At 40.9% G+C, this 18,964-nt stretch overlaps 2 protein-coding genes and 1 pseudogene across 2 annotated transcripts; all 3 read left to right on the top strand.

Annotated features, from left to right (window-relative positions):
* The first annotated feature begins 291 nt into the window (after window positions 1–291).
* On the top strand, window positions 292–4,873 carry LOC122640328 (annotated as a pseudogene).
* A 1,715-nt stretch (window positions 4,874–6,588) lies between these two features.
* Window positions 6,589–9,672, top strand: LOC122640327 (F-box protein At1g47056-like). Its single transcript, XM_043833487.1, has 4 exons — window positions 6,589–6,724; window positions 7,998–8,027; window positions 8,234–8,817; window positions 8,956–9,672. Exons 1-4 carry the CDS (start codon window positions 6,589–6,591, stop codon window positions 9,670–9,672), a joined length of 1,467 nt encoding a protein of 488 aa, XP_043689422.1.
* A 5,937-nt stretch (window positions 9,673–15,609) lies between these two features.
* LOC122639600 lies at window positions 15,610–16,091 on the top strand. The gene has a single exon (XM_043832476.1). It carries the CDS (start codon window positions 15,648–15,650, stop codon window positions 16,089–16,091), a length of 444 nt encoding a protein of 147 aa, XP_043688411.1. The 5' UTR covers window positions 15,610–15,647.
* The last annotated feature ends 2,873 nt before the right edge of the window (window positions 16,092–18,964 follow it).

The following is an 18,964-nucleotide window of genomic DNA, read 5'->3' as shown; positions in this document are numbered from 1 at the left end:
AACTTGTTCAATATGATCGATCCATATCGATAACATATCAATATTGAATCGATTAGAAAAGTGATTGATACCTGTTTACGATACCGTGCACTATAACCACGCCATCAAATGAATATATAACCCAAAAAGAAAAAAGAAATTGATATGTAGTCATAGTGGATGTACAATTAGGAAGAGTCCTAGTTCATGTACAGTACAGTTAAACTAGAATTGCTTCGTCTGTAAATTAGAGAAGATCGACAATCAGAGAATTTGAGAAAGAAATCACTCATCGAAGATAACAGAGGAAACATGGAGAAAAAGAACACAATTACCCACTCTCGTCTCCACTTGTCCCACCTTCCCGATGAGTGCCTGGCCTACATATTCAAGTATTCAACTCCCTGGGCTTCCTCGACCGTGAAAACTGCTCTCTTGTCTGTAGCGATTGGCTCCTGGTCGAGGGTCAAAGCCGACATCGCCTCTCTCTTGAGGCCAAAACCGATCTTCTCCCCGTCATCCCCTCTCTCTTTACTCGCTTCAATGCCGTAACCACACTTGCCCTCAAATCCGGTCCCCCATGTGGATCCATCCTCATCGGTGACGATTCTCTTCTCCTCATCTCTCTCCACTGTCCGAACCTCACTTGCCTCAACCTCCATGCTTGCGACCAGTTAACCGATGTAGGCATTGCCACTTTCGCCGTCAACTGCTAGGGTTTAAAGCAGTTCTATTGTGATTTCTGCAACTTTGGTGCAAAGGATATGAACGCTATCCTCGATCACTGTTCCTCCCTCGACGAGCTCTCCGTCGAGTGTCTTGGCGGCCTTACTGAAAGTTCCGCTGCGGCCATGCCTATCGGACCAGGCGTGGCTGCTTGCTCTCTTAAGACCATCTGCATCAAGCAGCTCCATAACGGCCAATGCTTCGGACCCTTGATTATTAGCTCCAAGAATCTCAGGAGCTTGAAGATCTCCCGCTGCTCTGGGGATTGGGATAAGCTCTTTGAAACCATAGTAGAACAAGTCAGAGCCGCCCTAAGGGTGTCAATCCGGGATTGTGATCCTCTACGCCGCACTGCCCATAGAGACCTGTGCGGCCCAGACACATCGTTGTATGCAATGTCCATCTTATTCTTACCTGAGCGCCTTGCCCGAGCATGGTTAAGACGGACATTGCGCGTGACAATGTTTATGGGCCGCACAGGCTGCTACGAGTAGCGCGGTAGAGGATCTTTATTGGTCAATCCGTTCAGTTTTGGCTTGGTTATGAATAAAATCCTAAAAACCAAAATCAAATCGAGAATAGGAATCCATCTTCAAAACCACAACCGAATCTATTCAGTTCGGTTTCAGTTTTGTCAGCTTCATAGTGGGTTTTAATTTGGTTTCTTTTTTGGTTTAGGTCCTATTTAAATGTTTGGATCAATTTTTTTACATTTTCATCAACAAAAAACCCTTATTTATTAGGATCATAAATTCATAATCCATCAAACTTTTCCCAAACACTAAAATAGAAAAGAATTTGACATTCACAGATTAAAAAACTAATGTATATATATAATATATATAATGTTATACGGTTTTATAAACGGTTTGAAAATAGGTAATTTGGTTCGATTTAATGATTTTAGACATGAAATCCAAATCGAAACCAAACTTTAAAAAGATTCCAGTTTTGGAAACCAAAACCAAACTCATTTACTTCGGTTAGATTTTAAACGCCTGATTTCAGTTTCGGTTCTAATTTTTGACATCCTTAGATGTCTAACAGGTCTAGTGGAGGTGCATCTGGAGACAATCCGAATAAGCGATGTCGGCCTCGTTTCTATCTCTAATTTCTTGGATTTGGAGATCTTGCACCTTGCTGAAACTACTAATTGCACGAATGCGGGGCTTGTGTCCATTGCTAATCACTGCAAGCACCTAAGGGAACTCCACATCCATAGATGGACGTCCAGTTATAAGGTAGGGGACGAGGGCATCACTGCCATTGCCAAACGGTGCCCTACCTTCAGGAATTGATGATTTGATTCTCTATGGTGTCGAAACTACTTCTTTGAGCATGGGTCTGCTCGCTGCCAATTGCCCAAATCTAGAGCGCTTAGCACTGTGTTGGAATTACACGTTTCATGATGCGGATCGAGATTTCGTGCATTGTTGTTAAATGCATCGCATTGAAGAATCTCTGTATGATGGGCTGCCCTATCACCGAACATGGGCTGAAAGTGGCTTTCTAGTGGTTGCCTTAATCTGGTCAAGGTGGTCAAGGTGACGATTTGGCATTGCGGTCGCTTAACTTACCATGCCTCGGCTCAGTTGAAGGCAGAACGCGGTTCATTGGCTGTCAATCGGTTACCTCGCAAGAGCGATCCGTGTCCGTTTTGGGCAGTTGTCAAGCAAAGACTTTTTTCCTAGTTAAGAGTGTCAATCGATCGGTTTGATCCGGGTTTCATTGGTTTCCCCATGAGAATGGATGAATTCGAAACCAAATCAATAAGAGATTTGACCTGGTCAGATTTAGTTTTCGACCGATTTGTATTTGATTTTCTCTTATCAATCAATTGTCAGTTTTAAATCGGATTTGGTCTAATTTGGATTCGGCTTTCCATGGGGAGGGGGAGAATGTTCTTCTTATGACTTTTGAGTTGGTGTCGGTTTTTAATAATACAATAGCTGACTCATGGACAAATTGGTATACATCAAATTGTGTGCTTTCCACTATATCTATATCGATTTTCAATTAAATGGAAGTTAAATTGAAAACCAACAGAATAGGAGATGTGCCATTACAAATTGTTGTAGCCCCTTTAGTTTTTCCTTACTCTCATTTTCAAAATTTTTTTAAGGAGTTAGTTTTAAAATATTTTAAAAGTGATTTATTATCATGTCATTCTCAAGACCTCTCATTGTTGTAGTCTATTTATTTTTTAGGTTTTTTTTTTTTAAAAAAAATTTTTGTGTGATTTATTTTCATGTTTTTTAAGTACACGTGTTAAATGAAAAGATTTTACCATATTTGAAAAAAAATTGGGTTATACTAATAGGAAAAGAAATATGGTAAAAATTATTTGCCACATAAGGGGGTGTTGATAAGAAAATTTCTATCTTAATTAAAATAAAAACCTACAATTTAAACCCCAAGGGGTTAGCGCAGCTGGCTTGGAGGGGACATGAGACTCCGCCTCAGGAAGCGAGGTCTCGTGATCAAACCTTTCGTCGCTGCATAATTTCTTGGGGCCACCCGCCTGAGGCTCACTAGGGCCCAGAAGCTCCTGGTTCGTGCGTGGTGTGGGAATCATGTACGAGCCCAGGGGGGATTTAGTCGGCCTAAAGTCGGGGAAACCCCTCCTGTCTCCAAAAAAAAAACCCCTACAATTTAATGAGTTAAATGTTTTTTTAGTGGATGAAAATACCCTTTATGATATTTATTATCACGTCTCTCGATTCACAAGTCATAGCTAGACCATCTTATTTTTTGAATGTGGTGGAATTATTTAGCAAATAATAAAAAGGACAAATTTCACGAACACCCGTGTAAGTATTCAATATGTCACGGACTTACCAACCTTGATCAAAATGGCAACCTTCCACCTGACGTTAAGCACAATTAGTACCAAAGGTGAAATATCCATTTTACCCCTTAGTTATTTAAATAAAAAAACTGTCATTTCTTCTTCTTCTCTCTTCTTCCATATTCTTACCATTTTGGAGAACTGTTACAAATCCATTGTAGGTGACCATCACTTGCTCCGGCTCCGACGACCATTACCAGCGGCAACAACAATAAATCCTCGGCGTAAACACTTTCTCCTTGAACCCATGGAGTGGTACCCATCAAGCCATCACTACTTCTCCATCTTACGGCTACAGTCCCAACAACGCCAGATTCTCAGACCCATTTTCGGTGGTCGGGAACACTGATACGGGGGATGTAGTACTATCGTTTCCGCAGTTGGAAGAACATCATCCCATTGGGTGCAGATACTCCGATTTGGGTGGCTCCACGGGTGGCGATTTCGACTCAGATGAATGGATGGAGAGTTTAATGGGCGGCGGAGAGTCGACAGAAAGCTCATAGCTTCATCCTATGAAATCCTTAAGCACCAACTTCATCCTATGATTTGAGGGAAAAAAATATCTGTAACCCCAAGTTTAAGAAAAATCTGTTCTTTAATCACGACCCCAAGTTTAAGAAAAATCTCCCGTCCATCTATACCCACTTCTGAGAAAAAAAAATCTGTAACCCAAACCCACAATTTTATTTGGAGACCCAAAATGAAAAAGGAGCTGAAATTTGATGAGTCCATCTAGAACACCTCTTAGATTTTAGATTACATTGCAAGAAAATCTGAGAGGGGAAGTTGCGGTGAATGGACGGGAGAGAGTTAGGTGTAGAGAAGACAGGTCCACTGTTGTCAAGCTGGACTTCTGGTTTTAATGGGTCTTTCATAAAGAAACCCATCGAAACCCTAAAACAACACCAAAACAGGAACTTAGACATTGGGGAACGAAGAAAGAAACACAGAACAAATTTATCCGATCTATGAAAAAAAAAATTGCAGCAGAGATTCAGAGAAGGGGAATCACAGTAGGGCATTTTTTTTTCTACTCTTCCTCCCTAGTGATTTGCTTCTCTCTCCATTAATCAAATCCAAAGCAATATAAACAAGTCGAGAGTCCACAGTGGAGACCGGAGAAAGTGGTCAAACAAGGCGGAGCACTATAACACATGCAGCTTCGTTACTCCCCCCTCACTGAACCCATCTTTCCTTTTACTTTTCTGGTATTTCTTTTCTATCAGCAACGATTCTTTTCCGACGAGTTTACTCACTGTCTCATTCGCCGTTAAAAGCAAAGATGAAGCGTTTCCTTCTTTGGGGATTAAGCCTTAAGTGTATATTGGGAAGTTCTGCATTTAGATGTAAGGGTAGTATAGGGAGTTTACCCTGTGATAAGGGTAATTTCACCATTATAAAAGAATTAACAGCAACTTAACTGCACAGACCTAACGGAGTGGGCTAAGTTGAAATAAAAACATAAAATAAGGATAGTCTATGATATTTTTCCAAAGTTTGGTAAGTCCGTAACATATTGAATACTTACAAGGGGTGTCCGTGAAATTTTCCCTAATAATAATAATATAATAAGGGCTTTCTTCCCCGTCATCACTATTTGCCATTTGGCAATTTATGTGTTAGCCCATGTGATGGAGGAACTTACATACATTTAAATGGTCAAATATTAATCCAACGTAGGTAAGAAAAGTTTTGCAAACTCTAATTTGGAGTTTTAATAAAATTACCAAATACAATCAAATGAAGTTGAATATAACATATAAAAGGGCATCTTTTGTAATTTCAGCTGCTTCCTCTACTCATTTTAAACTTACATTGTACCAATGAGATGCCTGGTCCTCTATCACATAGACTAACCTGGTAACATATGTTCTACCAAAAAACACAAAAAAAACCTAGTAATCTATGTATTGTCATGATACATAGAAGGACCCTTTTCTTAGGCATAGTGATACCTAGAAGGATCCTTTTAGGTATAATAATACGGTGATACCTAGGAGGACCCTTTTCTATCATTTTCTTCATTTTGCTACATTTACATTCCACGATTCTGGTGATGATTTATCAAACAAAAATCACAATATATCTTACAATTCGAATCTCAGATCCGTTGGAATCGTACTCATTTCCCATGCAGCTTACAGCCTATGCATCGCTTTGAATTCCAATTCAAATTCTTATGTACTTGACTCACCATTCCTATCTTGATTTCTGATCAATTTTCTTGGCTATTTCTGCCAGTTATTCTCCTGTACAGAGAGAGAGAGAGAGAGAGAGAGAGAGAGAACCAAACAAAGCTAGTTTCAGGCTTGTTGTATACACGTTCATGGACAAACCCCCTCCCCCCAAGAAAAAAGAAAAGAAAGGAGAGATTTGGTATCGGTTTCTGTCGATTGCGATCCGAATCAGTCTGTGGCGACCAGATCGAACAACTTTACCCCTAATTTTCATAAAAAAGTATGTTTTTTTTATACGATTTTACCCTTGATTCAACACCTATACCCGATCTAGGATTGGCCTCTGCCAACACAATCCCCACCGATCTAGTACTGATCCCTGAATTTGGCTCACCTCCAAATGAAACTTACATGAGCCGGCGAATCTTATGTATAAGAACTGCTTTTTTTTTTGGTAATAAATCTTATGTTTAACAACCAAAAATATGAATTGGATAAAGAAAATAAAAGGATAAATTACACTGTCACCTTCTGAGATTTATACTAAATACAGAGTGATCCCTGTGTTTTTAAATTATACAGTCACACCCCCTGAATTCCCATTCCGTCAGTTAGATGGTACCGTCCTGATGAATTTTGCTTTTAAATGACTAATATACCCTTTTTAGGGTTTCTGTCTTAGATTGTCGACACGTGGCAGAAAACCGACGGTTAGATTTGACTCATGACTTTCACCAATCCAATCCTAACCTAACCATAGTTACCCATCCTCTCTCCTCCCTCTCTCTCACTCAACTGCAACTCCTCTCGGAGACGACGGCCTATTTCTCTCTCCTCTGCACAAAAAAAAAAAGGATGAAACAAATCCAGGAACGGCCTGAGTACGAAGGACCCTTCGAAGCCATCGGAAAACATCCACAAACGCCGGCGCTGTCTGAGGCAGAGGGTGAGGACGAGGAGGAGATGTTGGCTGGGGTTTCCTCGCCTTCTGGTTCATGAAGCGATCCGCCGCCGAACTGCTTCGAACATGCGACGCACGTTAGCATTTTCTCTCACACTCCTTTTGAACCTGATTTCTGTCTGGAATCGGTTACGCAACCGAGATAAAGATCCAAGCCACTGTGACAAAAAAGGGGGAAAATGAATTATAATTTACTCACACCGGCAAATCGGCTTTACATTTGTAAACCAGGGAAACGTAACATAACAGTCTCTATTCCTCTAATCTTAGTTTTCTCCATCATGTTCCTCTTCTACGATATTCTAAGTTTTATCTCTCCTAGTTCGCACCATCTTTGAAGATCCCTGTCTCTCACTTTCTTCTGTTTGTCTCCGCATCAAAATGGATAGACATTCATCTCCCTAATCTCCTCTTTTAATTTTTTTTCATCCCCAATTTTATCACATTTCAGAACCTCAACTCCAAACCAAATACTCGAAATCGTCCCAAATTCATTTCTAGATTTTGATAGACCAGTTATAAGATGCTTTAAAAATTCTTTTTTTCATCACGGGGTCTAGTGAGTTACTCTAATCTAATGACTTTCTGAGTAGAGCTTTTTCTTTTGCTGGGTTCAAACAAATTTCAGATCGGATAGGGTACATATCAAGGCACTTACGTATCAAATTTCAATCCAAATGAAAATTTCCATAAAAAAAATATAGTTTGCCCAAATGAAAAATAAATCAAGCAATTGACAGCGTAATACTAAGCACTTGCGGTGACCATTTTGTGTATTACTCGTAACCCACCTACTGGACATGGATATTGGTTCCTGGCCGTGAATTGTCTTCTCTATTTTTGCAGGAAATACAGTAGAATTGGTATCCAAATTAGCATTGCAGGTTTTCCGATGGGTTCGAAGGGTCCTTCATACTCAGGCCGTTCTTTTTTTTTTTTCTTGTGCACAGAAGAAAGAGAAATAGGTCGCCGTCTCCGAGAGGAGTTGCAGTAGAGAGAGAGTGAGAGGGAGGAGAGAGGATGGGAAACTAGGGTTAGGTTAGGGTTGGATGGTTGGAAATCATGACTTAAATCTGACCGTCGGATTTTTCTGCCATGTGTCGACAATCTAAGGAGAAATGGATAAAAACCCTGAGAGGAGTATAATAGTCATTTAAAGGTAAACTTAATCGAAACCGTAACTTTTAACTGACGGAATGAAAATTCAGAGGGTGTGATTGTATAATTTAGAAACACAGGAAGTCGCTCTGCATTTAGTATAAATCTCAGTGGGTGGCAGTGTAATTTACCCAAAAATAAAAAGATATAAAGATAGATTCTGTTTCTGATTTTGATGAGTCGTTGAGTCCTAATTGAACTGGAGTTCCACGGTTGCTTTAAGGAAAACGGTTATGGTGGAGATGCAATTTTGCTTCTTCTATCAGAGAAGATCGACAATCAGAGAAATCACTCCTAATATCGAACCAAAGAAGGATCGAAGAAAACAGAGGAATTGAAACATGGAGAAAGAGAACAAAATTACCCACTCTCGTCTGCACTTGTCCCACCTTCCCGACGAGTGCCTGGCCTACATATTGAAGTACCTGGGCTTCCTCGACCGTGAAAGCTGCTCTCTTGTCTGTCGCGCTTGGCTCCGCGTCGAGGGTCAAAGCCGACATCGCCTCTCTCTTGAGGCCAAATCCAATCTTCTCCCCGTCATCCCCTCTCTCTTCACTCGCTTTGATGCCGTCACCACACTTGCCCTCAAATCCGGTCCCCCATGTAAATCCGTCCTCATCGGCGACGATGCTCTTCTCCTCATCTCTCTCCACTGCCCTAACCTCACTTGCCTCAACCTCCATGCTTGCGACCAGTTGACCGATGTAGGCATTACCACTTTTGCCCTCAACTCCAAGGGTACTTTAAAGGAATTCCATTGTGATTTCTGCAACTTTAGTGCCAAGGGCATGAACGCTATCCTCAATCACTGTTCCTCCCTCGAAGAGCTCTCCGTCGACTTTCTTCCCGGCCTTGTTTTCAGTTCTGCTGCCATGACTATCGGACCAGGTGTCGCTGCTTGCTCTCTTAAGACCATCCGCATCAAGCGGCTCTATAACGGCCAGTGCTTCGGACCCCTAATTATAGGCTCCAAGAATCTCAGGACCTTGAAGATCTCCAGCTGCTTTGGGAATTGGGATAGACCCCTAATTATCGATTCCAAGAATCTCAGGACCTTGAAGATCATCTGCTGCTCTGGGAATTGGGATAGATCCCTAATTATGGGCTCCAAGAATCTCAGGACCTTGAAGATCTTCGGTTGCTCTGGGAATTGGGATAAACTCTTCAAAACCATAGTAGAACAAGTCACAGGTCTGGTTGAGATACATTTGGAGACAATCCTAATAAGCGAGGCCGCCCTCGTTTCTATCTCTAATTGCTTGGATCTGGAGATCTTGCACCTTGTTGGGATTCCCAATTGCACGAATGCGGTGCTTGTGTCCATCGTTGATCACTGCAAGCACTTAAGGGAACTCCATATCCTTGGAGTGAGGAACAGTAATAAGATAAGTGACGAGGGAATCACTGCCATTGCCAAACGGTGCCCTTACCTTGAGGAATTGATTCTCTTTGGTGCCAATAATACCACTTCTTTGAGTTTGAGTGTGCTCGCTGCCAATTGCCAAAATCTGAAGCGCTTAGTACTGTGTTGGATTGACGCGGTTGATGATGCCGTGATTTCGTGCATTGCTGCTCAATGCATCGCATTGAAGAATCTCTGTATCATGTGCTGCCCTGTCACCGATCATGGGCTGAAAGCGCTTTCTCTTGGTTGCCCTAATTTGGTCAAGGTGACAATTTACGGTTGCTTGGAAATAACTTGTGATGGCAGGGATCGGTTGAAGGCAGATCGGGGTTCTTTGGATTTCAATTTGTTAACTATCCACGATCCGTTCCCGTCTCCGTTTACGGCCTATGTCTCCAAGAGTTATTTCAACTAAATGGATCAAGAGTTCTTTCAACTCAGTAAGCTTTGAACCTTTTTAATGGATCTTAATTGAAGGTTACAAGACTGTTTTGGTTTCCTTATCACCAGTCCAGTTATATATATATATACTTAATGGGGCGTTGTTCTCTGTGCCGCAGCGCAGGCTGTGTCTAGGCACATGGGGGTGGGCATAATGACCACCCTGCCTCCTAAGTTGCAGGCCCATGTGTTTGGGCGCAGCCTACGCCTCTCTTACATGCATGAGTAGTTAGTTATCTCTTCCATTACATAGATTATGGTGTGGGTTATTAGGGTGTGAACATGAGTATTAAGTTGTAGGCTGAGGTAGTGCAACGTGTATGGGTCTCTACATTTGAACATCACAGCAATTATGTTAGTGGGTGTAGGCGTATGGAGTAGGGTGCAAGTTTGGCCCTGTCGGCCCGAACCCACCCTAGCCCGCCCTGAGCCCGAACAAGGCCTGGGTTGATATATCTTGGCCCTGAGGGAGGGTCAGGGCTGGCAATATCTAACCCTGAGTCAGGGTCGGGTCGAGTCAAGGTTGAGGCTTTGGGCTGAGCCTGGCCCGACCCTGTTTTAAGTTATACTATAAAATATATATATATATATATATATATATATATATATATATATATATATATATATATATATATATATATATATATATATATATATATATATATATATAAAACTTTAAATGTCACCCACATTTTGTTATATAATATATTACATATGAAGATAAAAAGTAATATGAAAATTTTATTATAGTGTTATTTTACCTAAAATTGATAATTTTCTATTTGGGCCCAGTCCAACCCATGCATCTCCCTTACCTCTCCCCATGATCAGGGCCAATCAGGGTTGGATTTTTCAGGCCCTGAGTCAGGGCCGGGTCGGGCCTGGGCCGAGCTAAGGGGACACAAGGTTGGGCTAGGGTTTTATAAAGTCCGGCCCAACCCGACCCTGTTGCAGCCCTAGCATGGAGTGTCATGGTATTAGTGGGCTCTTGTAGTAGTTTTCTTAATTGTTTGTACTCCTTGAGTAGCATACCAGTAAGGGTTTGGTTCCGCTACACGTACATGTGAGAGCCAACCACCTGTCCTATTTTTACTATTTACAAGGGGAGGAAGGGTTATTATGAAAATAAAATTAAAATGTGATTGACTCTCACATGTACATTCACCTGTTAGTACGTGCACATGAAAGACTTTTGAACTACTAAATCTACTTGCGTAGAAGAGGCAAGGCTTCCTCGATAGAGCACACCCCCCTACTTTTCCTCTCAAATTATCCTTTTGCTTCTAATCCATTTACTTTTCAGCTTATTATCACCATAGGTAGGAAGAAGATACCGTGTACATACCATCATCGAGAATGTATCATCTGCACGTACCAACAGGTGAACGTACATATCAGAGCCAATGACATTTTAATTTTGTTTCCATAAAAACCCCTCCTCCCCTTGTAAATGGTAAAAATAGGATAGGTGGTTGGATCTCACATGTACGTTCATCTGTTGGTACGTGTAGAGGAACCAAACTCACCATCTTCTTGCCTTGGTTACCCAGTGCACGAAGCTCCCGCTACTACAGGATGTGGGGAAGGTCATACGCAGCCTTACCTCCGGGGAGAGTTTGTTTCTAGAGACTTGAACCCGTGACCAATTGGTCACAATAGAGCAACCTTGCAATTGCACCAAAGTCCACCCTTTTCAAGATTCAAAATTTAAATTGGAAGGAAATTTTGCTATAGTTAAAGGTTGCAGGGATTTAGTGGGTGGGGCCAATGGAGGTCTATTCACCTTATTTAGCCTGCCATGGTTTTGTATTGCAAATTCCCTTATCAATAATAAAAGGGAAAAAAGTTGGGTATGCTAGTGGCATACCATATGTTTGCACTCTATGTGTCTATTTCTCTCTTCCCCCCCCCTCCCCTAAAAGTTAAGAGAGTCATTTCAAAGAGGGGAAGAGAACACTACCAGGCTGCATAGCGTACGTTAGCACCTCCCTGTGTTTATCTCTCCTACCTCTTATGAAATGATATAGTTGTGATTCTATCCCTATTATGGGAGGAAAGACATAGAGATAAGAGGTGTTAGCATACGCTACATAGTCGGACAATGAGCATCAAACCTATTAGGTTTTCTTCAATGAATTAAGAAGTTAAGTTTAATGGGGAAAAGAATGCTACTCGGCTGTGCACCCCTATGGCCAGACTTAGTGTGTGGTGAAATAAAACCCTTATCATTGACCCGCGCACTGATGCAGGAAACACGTGACCAGGCAGCGACCCCTCTCCCCAGTTTAATATACCAGACTAAGTTTTGTAATGTGTTCTAGCTTCCATGGCTAGCTTAGGAGGCAGGTGGACATGTTCCCTACACAAATACTTAATGTTACAGTCCATTGATAGCTATGGATGTTTCGATTACTTAATGGAAGACAGAATTCATTATTAGGCCTTCATCTAATGTGAATTAAATGTTATAACTGCTATAATTTTAATAGGCAAATGAAAGCTGTGCAGATTAACTTATGTGATTAATAATTAGTAAGTTTCGAGTATTAATTGAAATTTATGTTATATTTTTCCATAAATTAAGAGATAAATGAAGGTTGTGCAGGAAGGAAGTACATATGTGAGAACTAATAAGTTTCTGAATAATTATGAAACGACCATATATATATAGAGAGAGCGAGAGAGTTTTCCATATAAATTAATTCACCACATCTCTTCTTCTCTTGCTAAACACATCTGTGGCTGAGACTACAATGGCGAGGATCGATAATATTGTGTTCTTGAAGTGGGTAGTGTCCTTAGCATTTGCTTTGTTGTTATTAACTCCGAAACAAGCATTTTGTGAGAAGCAGAATTGGGTGTCAAGGAAACTATTAGATCAACCGCCCACCGAAACACCTGCAAATAGTTTGGAGCAATCACAGCATGATCGCATAGAAGCAATAGTGTCTTCACTCACAAAGTGGCAAAAAATTATCCAGCATGCTCTTGGGAGGGCAAAAGAATTAAATCCTGATCTTATTGTACCAAGAGAATTGAGTAGACAAGAACTAGAAGTAATAGCGCTTGAAATCATAAGGGGGAAGAAAATAGGTCTAAATGAGTGGGGGTATGAGATTCCACCAACAGATTCCTTGAATATTCGACACAAACTACATAACACTTAATTACCATTGTGATGTATTAGTTATTATCAATAAGGAATAATAAAAGCATTCTTCGATCTTTACAATTAATTAATAAACAATGAATGCATGCTATCTCTCTCTCTCTCTCATTGGTGAAAATGGTAATTAAGTTCATTGTGAACAATATTTAATTTCTACGTGGTAGATGTTTGTATGGTGTCTGTCTTCCATTATGTCTTCATTAATATCTACTAAGTATGTATAATAAGAGAATGAAAAAGAAAAAGGGGGTAAATTATATTTGAGGTACCTATTGTTTAAGGAAATTACATTTAAAGTATCTAACATTTTAAAAACTATGTTTGAGATATCCAAATAGAAGATATGGGTAAATGACACCAAAGGTACCTAATGTTTTAAGAACTTGTACCCAAGGTATTTAAGGTTTCACATATGATGTTTGGAATTTTTATCGTCTCCTGTTACAGCACGGTACTGTAACACATCATGCGGTGGCTGCAGAGGCCATGCGGCATTGTGCAACACATTTCTCTATCTCTCATTTAAAGAGAATGGACATGCACGTGAATGCCAAGTTGATCTTATGTTAACTACCTAAATGTAGTACTACCATCAATTTCAGGCATTGTAAGATCATCAATATTCTTAGGGATTCCAACTGTATTCCTAAAAAGCCCTATTTGTCACGTGTACGATAATTTAATAAAATATCATTCTGTGGTTGATGGATATATCAACATCCTCTACTTCCGCCTGTCCCTACTTCCATGTGCGCCCTACACACATTGGGGCACGCAAAGATCACCTTACCCCCGTTCGGGCAAGGCGCTCGGGCAGGGATAAGGTGGTCTTTGCACACCCCGTTGTGTGTAGGGCGCACATGGAAATACGGGCAGGTGGAAGTAGAGGATCCGGACTCGTTGATGGATTCACATACGTCACCACCACCCACGTGTTCCACACACTCTGAATAGATATCCTTTTACCCAAAAAAAAAAAAAAATACACACACACTAACGTTAATGAAAATTGAAAAGGTAAACTTTGTAAAATAGGGGCGTTTAATTGAGTTATTTCAATGGTGGACCCCTCCTATAAAATGAGCAAACCCCCTCTGTTTTTGCTGGGCTGAATCCTCTAGCTTCCACCACGGTTTGGAGGAGAGCTAGGTCCTGATTGGAGAGGATCTGGACTCGTAACCAACCATGGCAAATGGGAAAGAAGGGAAAAAAAGAGAGATCCAACACATGTCCCATTGATTCAATGCCGACCTACATTATATTACAACCACTACCATGTCATTATATGGAAAAATTAATAATTACTTTGAAAAGTCTATATATTTAAGGGAAACAATTTTTTTTTTTTTTTTTTTTTTTGTTGAAAGAGAAAAAATATATATAAAAACTAGAACTTGAAACCCATAGTACAAGCGTTTCTTGCCAAGTTTTTGGCAATCTGCATACATCCCATATTAGTAACAACCCTAAACTGTACATGTTGAGTACGATCAACAATATATAACAAACTATCAACCAAGTTCCATGGCCATGAGCATTTGGAACTTGGTTGGAGATGGAAAATATTAAGTTATCCTTAATGTATCAACCTAAATTTCTTTAATCTGCAATCCAATACAGGCGGCATGGTCTAATCCTTGACGGATGGCAAAAACATAGTCAACTAACTCCTCAGTTAACCGTAAGGTTCTTGCGGCAAAAAACTTAAATTTCCCATGTATCAAAATGAGAAAGGCCCAGCCAGCCTCAGTCAGTCTAGGGGAACTAAACCTGCACAAAGTAAGATAGGAAAATCATAACAAGGAATAGAATAATCAGAAAATTGCAAATCAGTGTCCGCATGATTTCGTGAAAAGCCCGAGGAGGGATGTAAATTTAAATCCACAATCCATTTTTGCACAACCTGTAGAACCCAGAGAGGGTCAGGTTGCTCAGAACCAACCAACACTTTGTTTCTTACCGACCAAATAAAATAACAAGTAATAAAAAAAACACTAAAGAACCAAGACAATAACACTTTATCTGACTTAAACTTGAAGAAGAAAAACCGACATAGCAAACTATGACTATCAAAGCCCAGGAATTCAGGCCTTAGCCCCAGTGGTCCAGCAGCCCAAATGCATTTAACCCAATCACAAGAAAGGAAAAGGTACCATGGAGATTCAACACCAAATCCACAGAGAGCACAGGAAGAGTCAATCCGAATCCATTTCAATAAAATATCCTTGGTGGGAAGTCCTGCATTGATCAAACGCCAGAAGAAGAGTTTAAACTTAGGATGAATCTGAAGTTTCCAAAAAAATTTCCACCATCTATCAAAATTATCAGAAGTGCCTGTATAGGAAGAGAAAATTCTAACAACAATTTTAGTGGTAAAAAGACCTGATTTTGTCTTAGAACACCACCACTGAACAAAAGAATTGGTCATTTTAACCTTCTGAACAAGTGGAACAATCCGGGGTGGTAGATATTGGTTAAGAAGAGCAAGATTCCAATCATTGTTAAGCCTAAAATGGTTAACAGTCATAAACCTATCACGAGAACTTACAGGTGCAAGAGCAAAGTGAGATAGATTACCGGAGAAACATTTTTCCCTTCAATGGAAACAGTCTATATATTTAAGGGAAACAGTTTTCAGTCTATATATAAAGTCTATATATAAAGAACCATACCCAGTGAACAATACACAATGGGTCAATGACTGCACCAGTACTATATATACACAAATTGGGTTTTTCCCATCCAATTCCAACTAGCTTGAAGTTCCAATAACAGAGAAAATGGACAAAGAAGCCCAGCTGGAACAGAAGAAGTCTCTGATTTGGGATTGTGGAAGCTCTCTATACGACTCTTTCGAGCTGACATCAATCGAGAACCAGCTTCAATCGGCCATCCTCACCTCAAGGCGGACCTTATCCATGCTTCACTTGTCCTCTCATTCTCATTATCAACCTCTACCACGGGCACGGGCTAATAAGAGATCCTCCTCCTCCCTCTCTCCCTTTAAGATTTGTCGATCTCTTAAGAAGTTTATCCGCTTGGTTTTCAGGTCCAAACCACCTTCTGGTTCCTTGTTCCGGGTGGAGGAAGACCAATCCGGTTCAGTTTCAGGTGGGCTTTCAACGATTCCAGAGGTTCCTGAGATGGGTTTTGACTCGTTACCAAAAAGAGCCGCTTCCCAACGTTTTACACCTTCTACTCGCCTCGGCGTTTCCTGTGCTTAACACACAACCCTCACTCTCACTTTCACAGAGATCAGATTACGTAAGTAGAATTAATATTTTTCTGTGCATCTTAATTAGTTTAAACTGGATTGCATGACTAGGCTTGTGCTATTTCTCTGTAGTACTAAGTATTTGGGATTAGAACTTAATTCGGAATTAGCAGGAAGGATGGATAGTTTGTTCTAAGTTTGTAATATTTGGCATCTCCTAATTGACAGCACTCTGGGTATGTATAAATCTAAATTAGGAAAATTTTTATGTATGAACAAGAGATGGCGCATATAATTATTAAGCTTTGTACATGGGATTTAATAGTTCATTTCATCTTTCTTCTTCTTAATCTTAATCTTCTTAATGCTACTGATGAAAAGGAAAATATTGACCAAATGTGGATTGGAACATGTGCTAATCTTCCGACCTTGTTACAGTTTCCATGTTTCCATTTTTGTACTCTTTGATCTCTCAAATGCAATTTTATGGGTTTTGCTAGCCTGAAAGGTCCTAGACGGAAATTTATCCTCTCAAGTCCGGGACGGTCCAATGTGCCACATGGGTGTATTGGGCTGTGCACCGCACTTGAGAGATGAAAATCCTGTTCTGATTGTAAAATTAATTTATGTATATCTGATGAGTAATTAGACCGTGACTTCATTATTGGTCACATAAAATTCTTAGTTTTGTCATTGTAATTGTGTAGAACGAAACCTATAATAATGCAGCAAATGAATGGAAATCACAAGTAACAATCATTTAATCGCATATAAAGACTTACGCGGTTCAACAAAATTACTTACATCCACGGTGAGATGAGATGTACTTCACTATTAAATTGTTTTTTTTTTTTTTTTTTTTTCAAAGTACTTCAGTATTAATAGAGAATAGTGTTAGACTCACTTCATGTCCTCACACCATTACAGAGAAAACAATCATCGCTATAATTTTATAGTGAAACTTTATACAAGAAATTTGCTGAAGTACTTATATATGATTCTAATTAAAAAAAAAAAATTCCTCAAAGATTACCTCCCTTGAACCCCTACACCGTATCTTAACTACCTTCAAGGATAACGATTCTGATGTTTGCGATACCAAAACCAGGATTACAATAATCAACTTTTAATCAAGATTTGTTTAATTTCCTATTCTACCCTTTTTTATATCGATCGTTACCTGCAACTCGCTGACCCAGCCCCCATTCCCGCCCTTTGTGTAACTCTTCACCCCAACCACCCCCGTCCCACGGTCCCCCATCCTGTCCATCCACAACTCCCTCATCTCGCCATTTATCCTTGTCCTGCCCCCACCACCTCTTACCCCTGTCCCGCGGCAACACCAATCCTTCTAGGCTGGTGAACTTGGAGGAAACCTTCTCCATCCTATTCTCGTCCATCCGTGTTTCTCCCTTGTGCGCAAGCACTCCCCACCCCTTTGTTCTCCCTTCGATCCGAAAGCCCAAACCTCTAATCTCCAAGGACGTTCTTGGTGAGGTTGTAATTTCTAGAAAGTTTCTAATGGCAGTCGCTGATGCTCAAAATTCAGTTCTCGGAGAAACAACTTGTGATTCTTAGCTGCATTAGTTGCAGAAAATATGGGTTGAGGTTGGAAAGAGCGATGAGGAACGTGGTAAGATGCTGCTACAGCTAGAGCAAGAATGTGTAGTTGTTTACAAGAGAAAAGTTGACCAGGCTACAAAGTCTAGGGCACATCTGCTCTAGGCTTTGGCTGATGCCGAATCTAAACTCCCAACATAAGGGATGGGGCTTATTGACCAATATAGCCGTTACCATTCCAGTAACGCGCTATATTGGGTATCCTCGGTTTTCATATGTGACCATATCTCTTCACAGTATTCACCACATGCGATAATAAGAACCTTCCATCATTACCGTATGTGGAATATATCACCTTCCTTTATTATCACATGTGTATCTTTCATAGAATTCCAACCCTAATGGGTTACCTTGTACAATATATATATCACTCTTGTAACTTATTGAATCTTATGAATACAAATCATACTTTACCATCACAATATGGTAATCAGAGCCAAATAACCTCACACAAGCGTTCTTTTTTTTTCTGTTCTCCTTTGATCGTTCTTTACTCTCTCCACCTCTATCATCATGCTGGACGATGGGAGAGCTAGGGGATTAATTGCAGGTCAAGTGGACGAACAGAAAGGAGGGTGCCAAAAGGATCCTGTGCAGCACTCTGCCCAGGTTGCACGTGCATCGTCGAACACAGCAAGGTGTGAAAAGACCGCCTCTCCCCTGCTCGGGTAGGGTCAGGCGGTCTCTTCACGCCTCGTTGTCTCTGGCGCTGCACGTGCAGCCTCGGCAGGGTGCTGCACAGGAGCCAAGTCCAAGGAGGGTGGGGCCTTCTGTGAAGAAGAAGAAACGCAACCTATCTCCTTGTTGCAACCCCGTCCCTTTTCCTTCGTTCAGTTGAGTCAAGTGGTTGTAGAGTACATCGTTGATGCCTTGATGGCGTTGCCCGCAATGAATTCTCCCCTAAACCACGTGATAATATCATCCCTTGCGAATGTCTCCAAAAACATTTGTGGTGCCTGCATAGGCATGGCTGAAGCCATTGGAGCTCCATTAGCCGGTGGTGCTAGGCATGCCACTACTGGCTTTTTAGATTCTCTCCTATGCTAGCATGCCATGTCGTGAGGGTGGAGGTGGGATTCGAATCCTCTACTTCCGCGCTGCCTCTACTACTGTGTGCTCTACACACAGCAAGGCGGAAAAGACCGCCTTACCTCCTCTCGGACAAGGTGCTCAGGTAGGGGTAAGAAGGTCTTTTCGTGCCTTGTTGTGTGTGGGGCGCACATGGCAGTACGGGCAGCTCAGTAGTAGAGGATCCCGACGCGT

Source organism: Telopea speciosissima, chromosome 9 (assembly GCF_018873765.1).
Source record: "Telopea speciosissima isolate NSW1024214 ecotype Mountain lineage chromosome 9, Tspe_v1, whole genome shotgun sequence".
Taxonomy (NCBI): Eukaryota; Viridiplantae; Streptophyta; class Magnoliopsida; order Proteales; family Proteaceae; genus Telopea; species Telopea speciosissima.
This window is presented reverse-complemented; position numbering and strand designations above follow the sequence as displayed.

What these genes read in the sequence shown, in the direction of transcription:
- LOC122640327 (XM_043833487.1), top strand. Translation starts at nt 6,589, where the DNA reads ATGAAACAAATCCAGGAACGGCCTGAGTACGAAGGACCCTTCGAAGCC. An exon ending in TGGGGTTTCCTCGCCTTCTG is followed by an intron (nt 6,725 to 7,997) that starts GTTCATGAAGCG and finishes AAAAATAAAAAG; the next exon opens with ATATAAAGATAGATTCTGTT. An exon ending in GCTTCGGACCCCTAATTATA is followed by an intron (nt 8,818 to 8,955) that starts GGCTCCAAGAAT and finishes TCCCTAATTATG; the next exon opens with GGCTCCAAGAATCTCAGGAC.
- LOC122639600 (XM_043832476.1), top strand. Translation starts at nt 15,648, where the DNA reads ATGGACAAAGAAGCCCAGCTGGAACAGAAGAAGTCTCTGATTTGGGAT.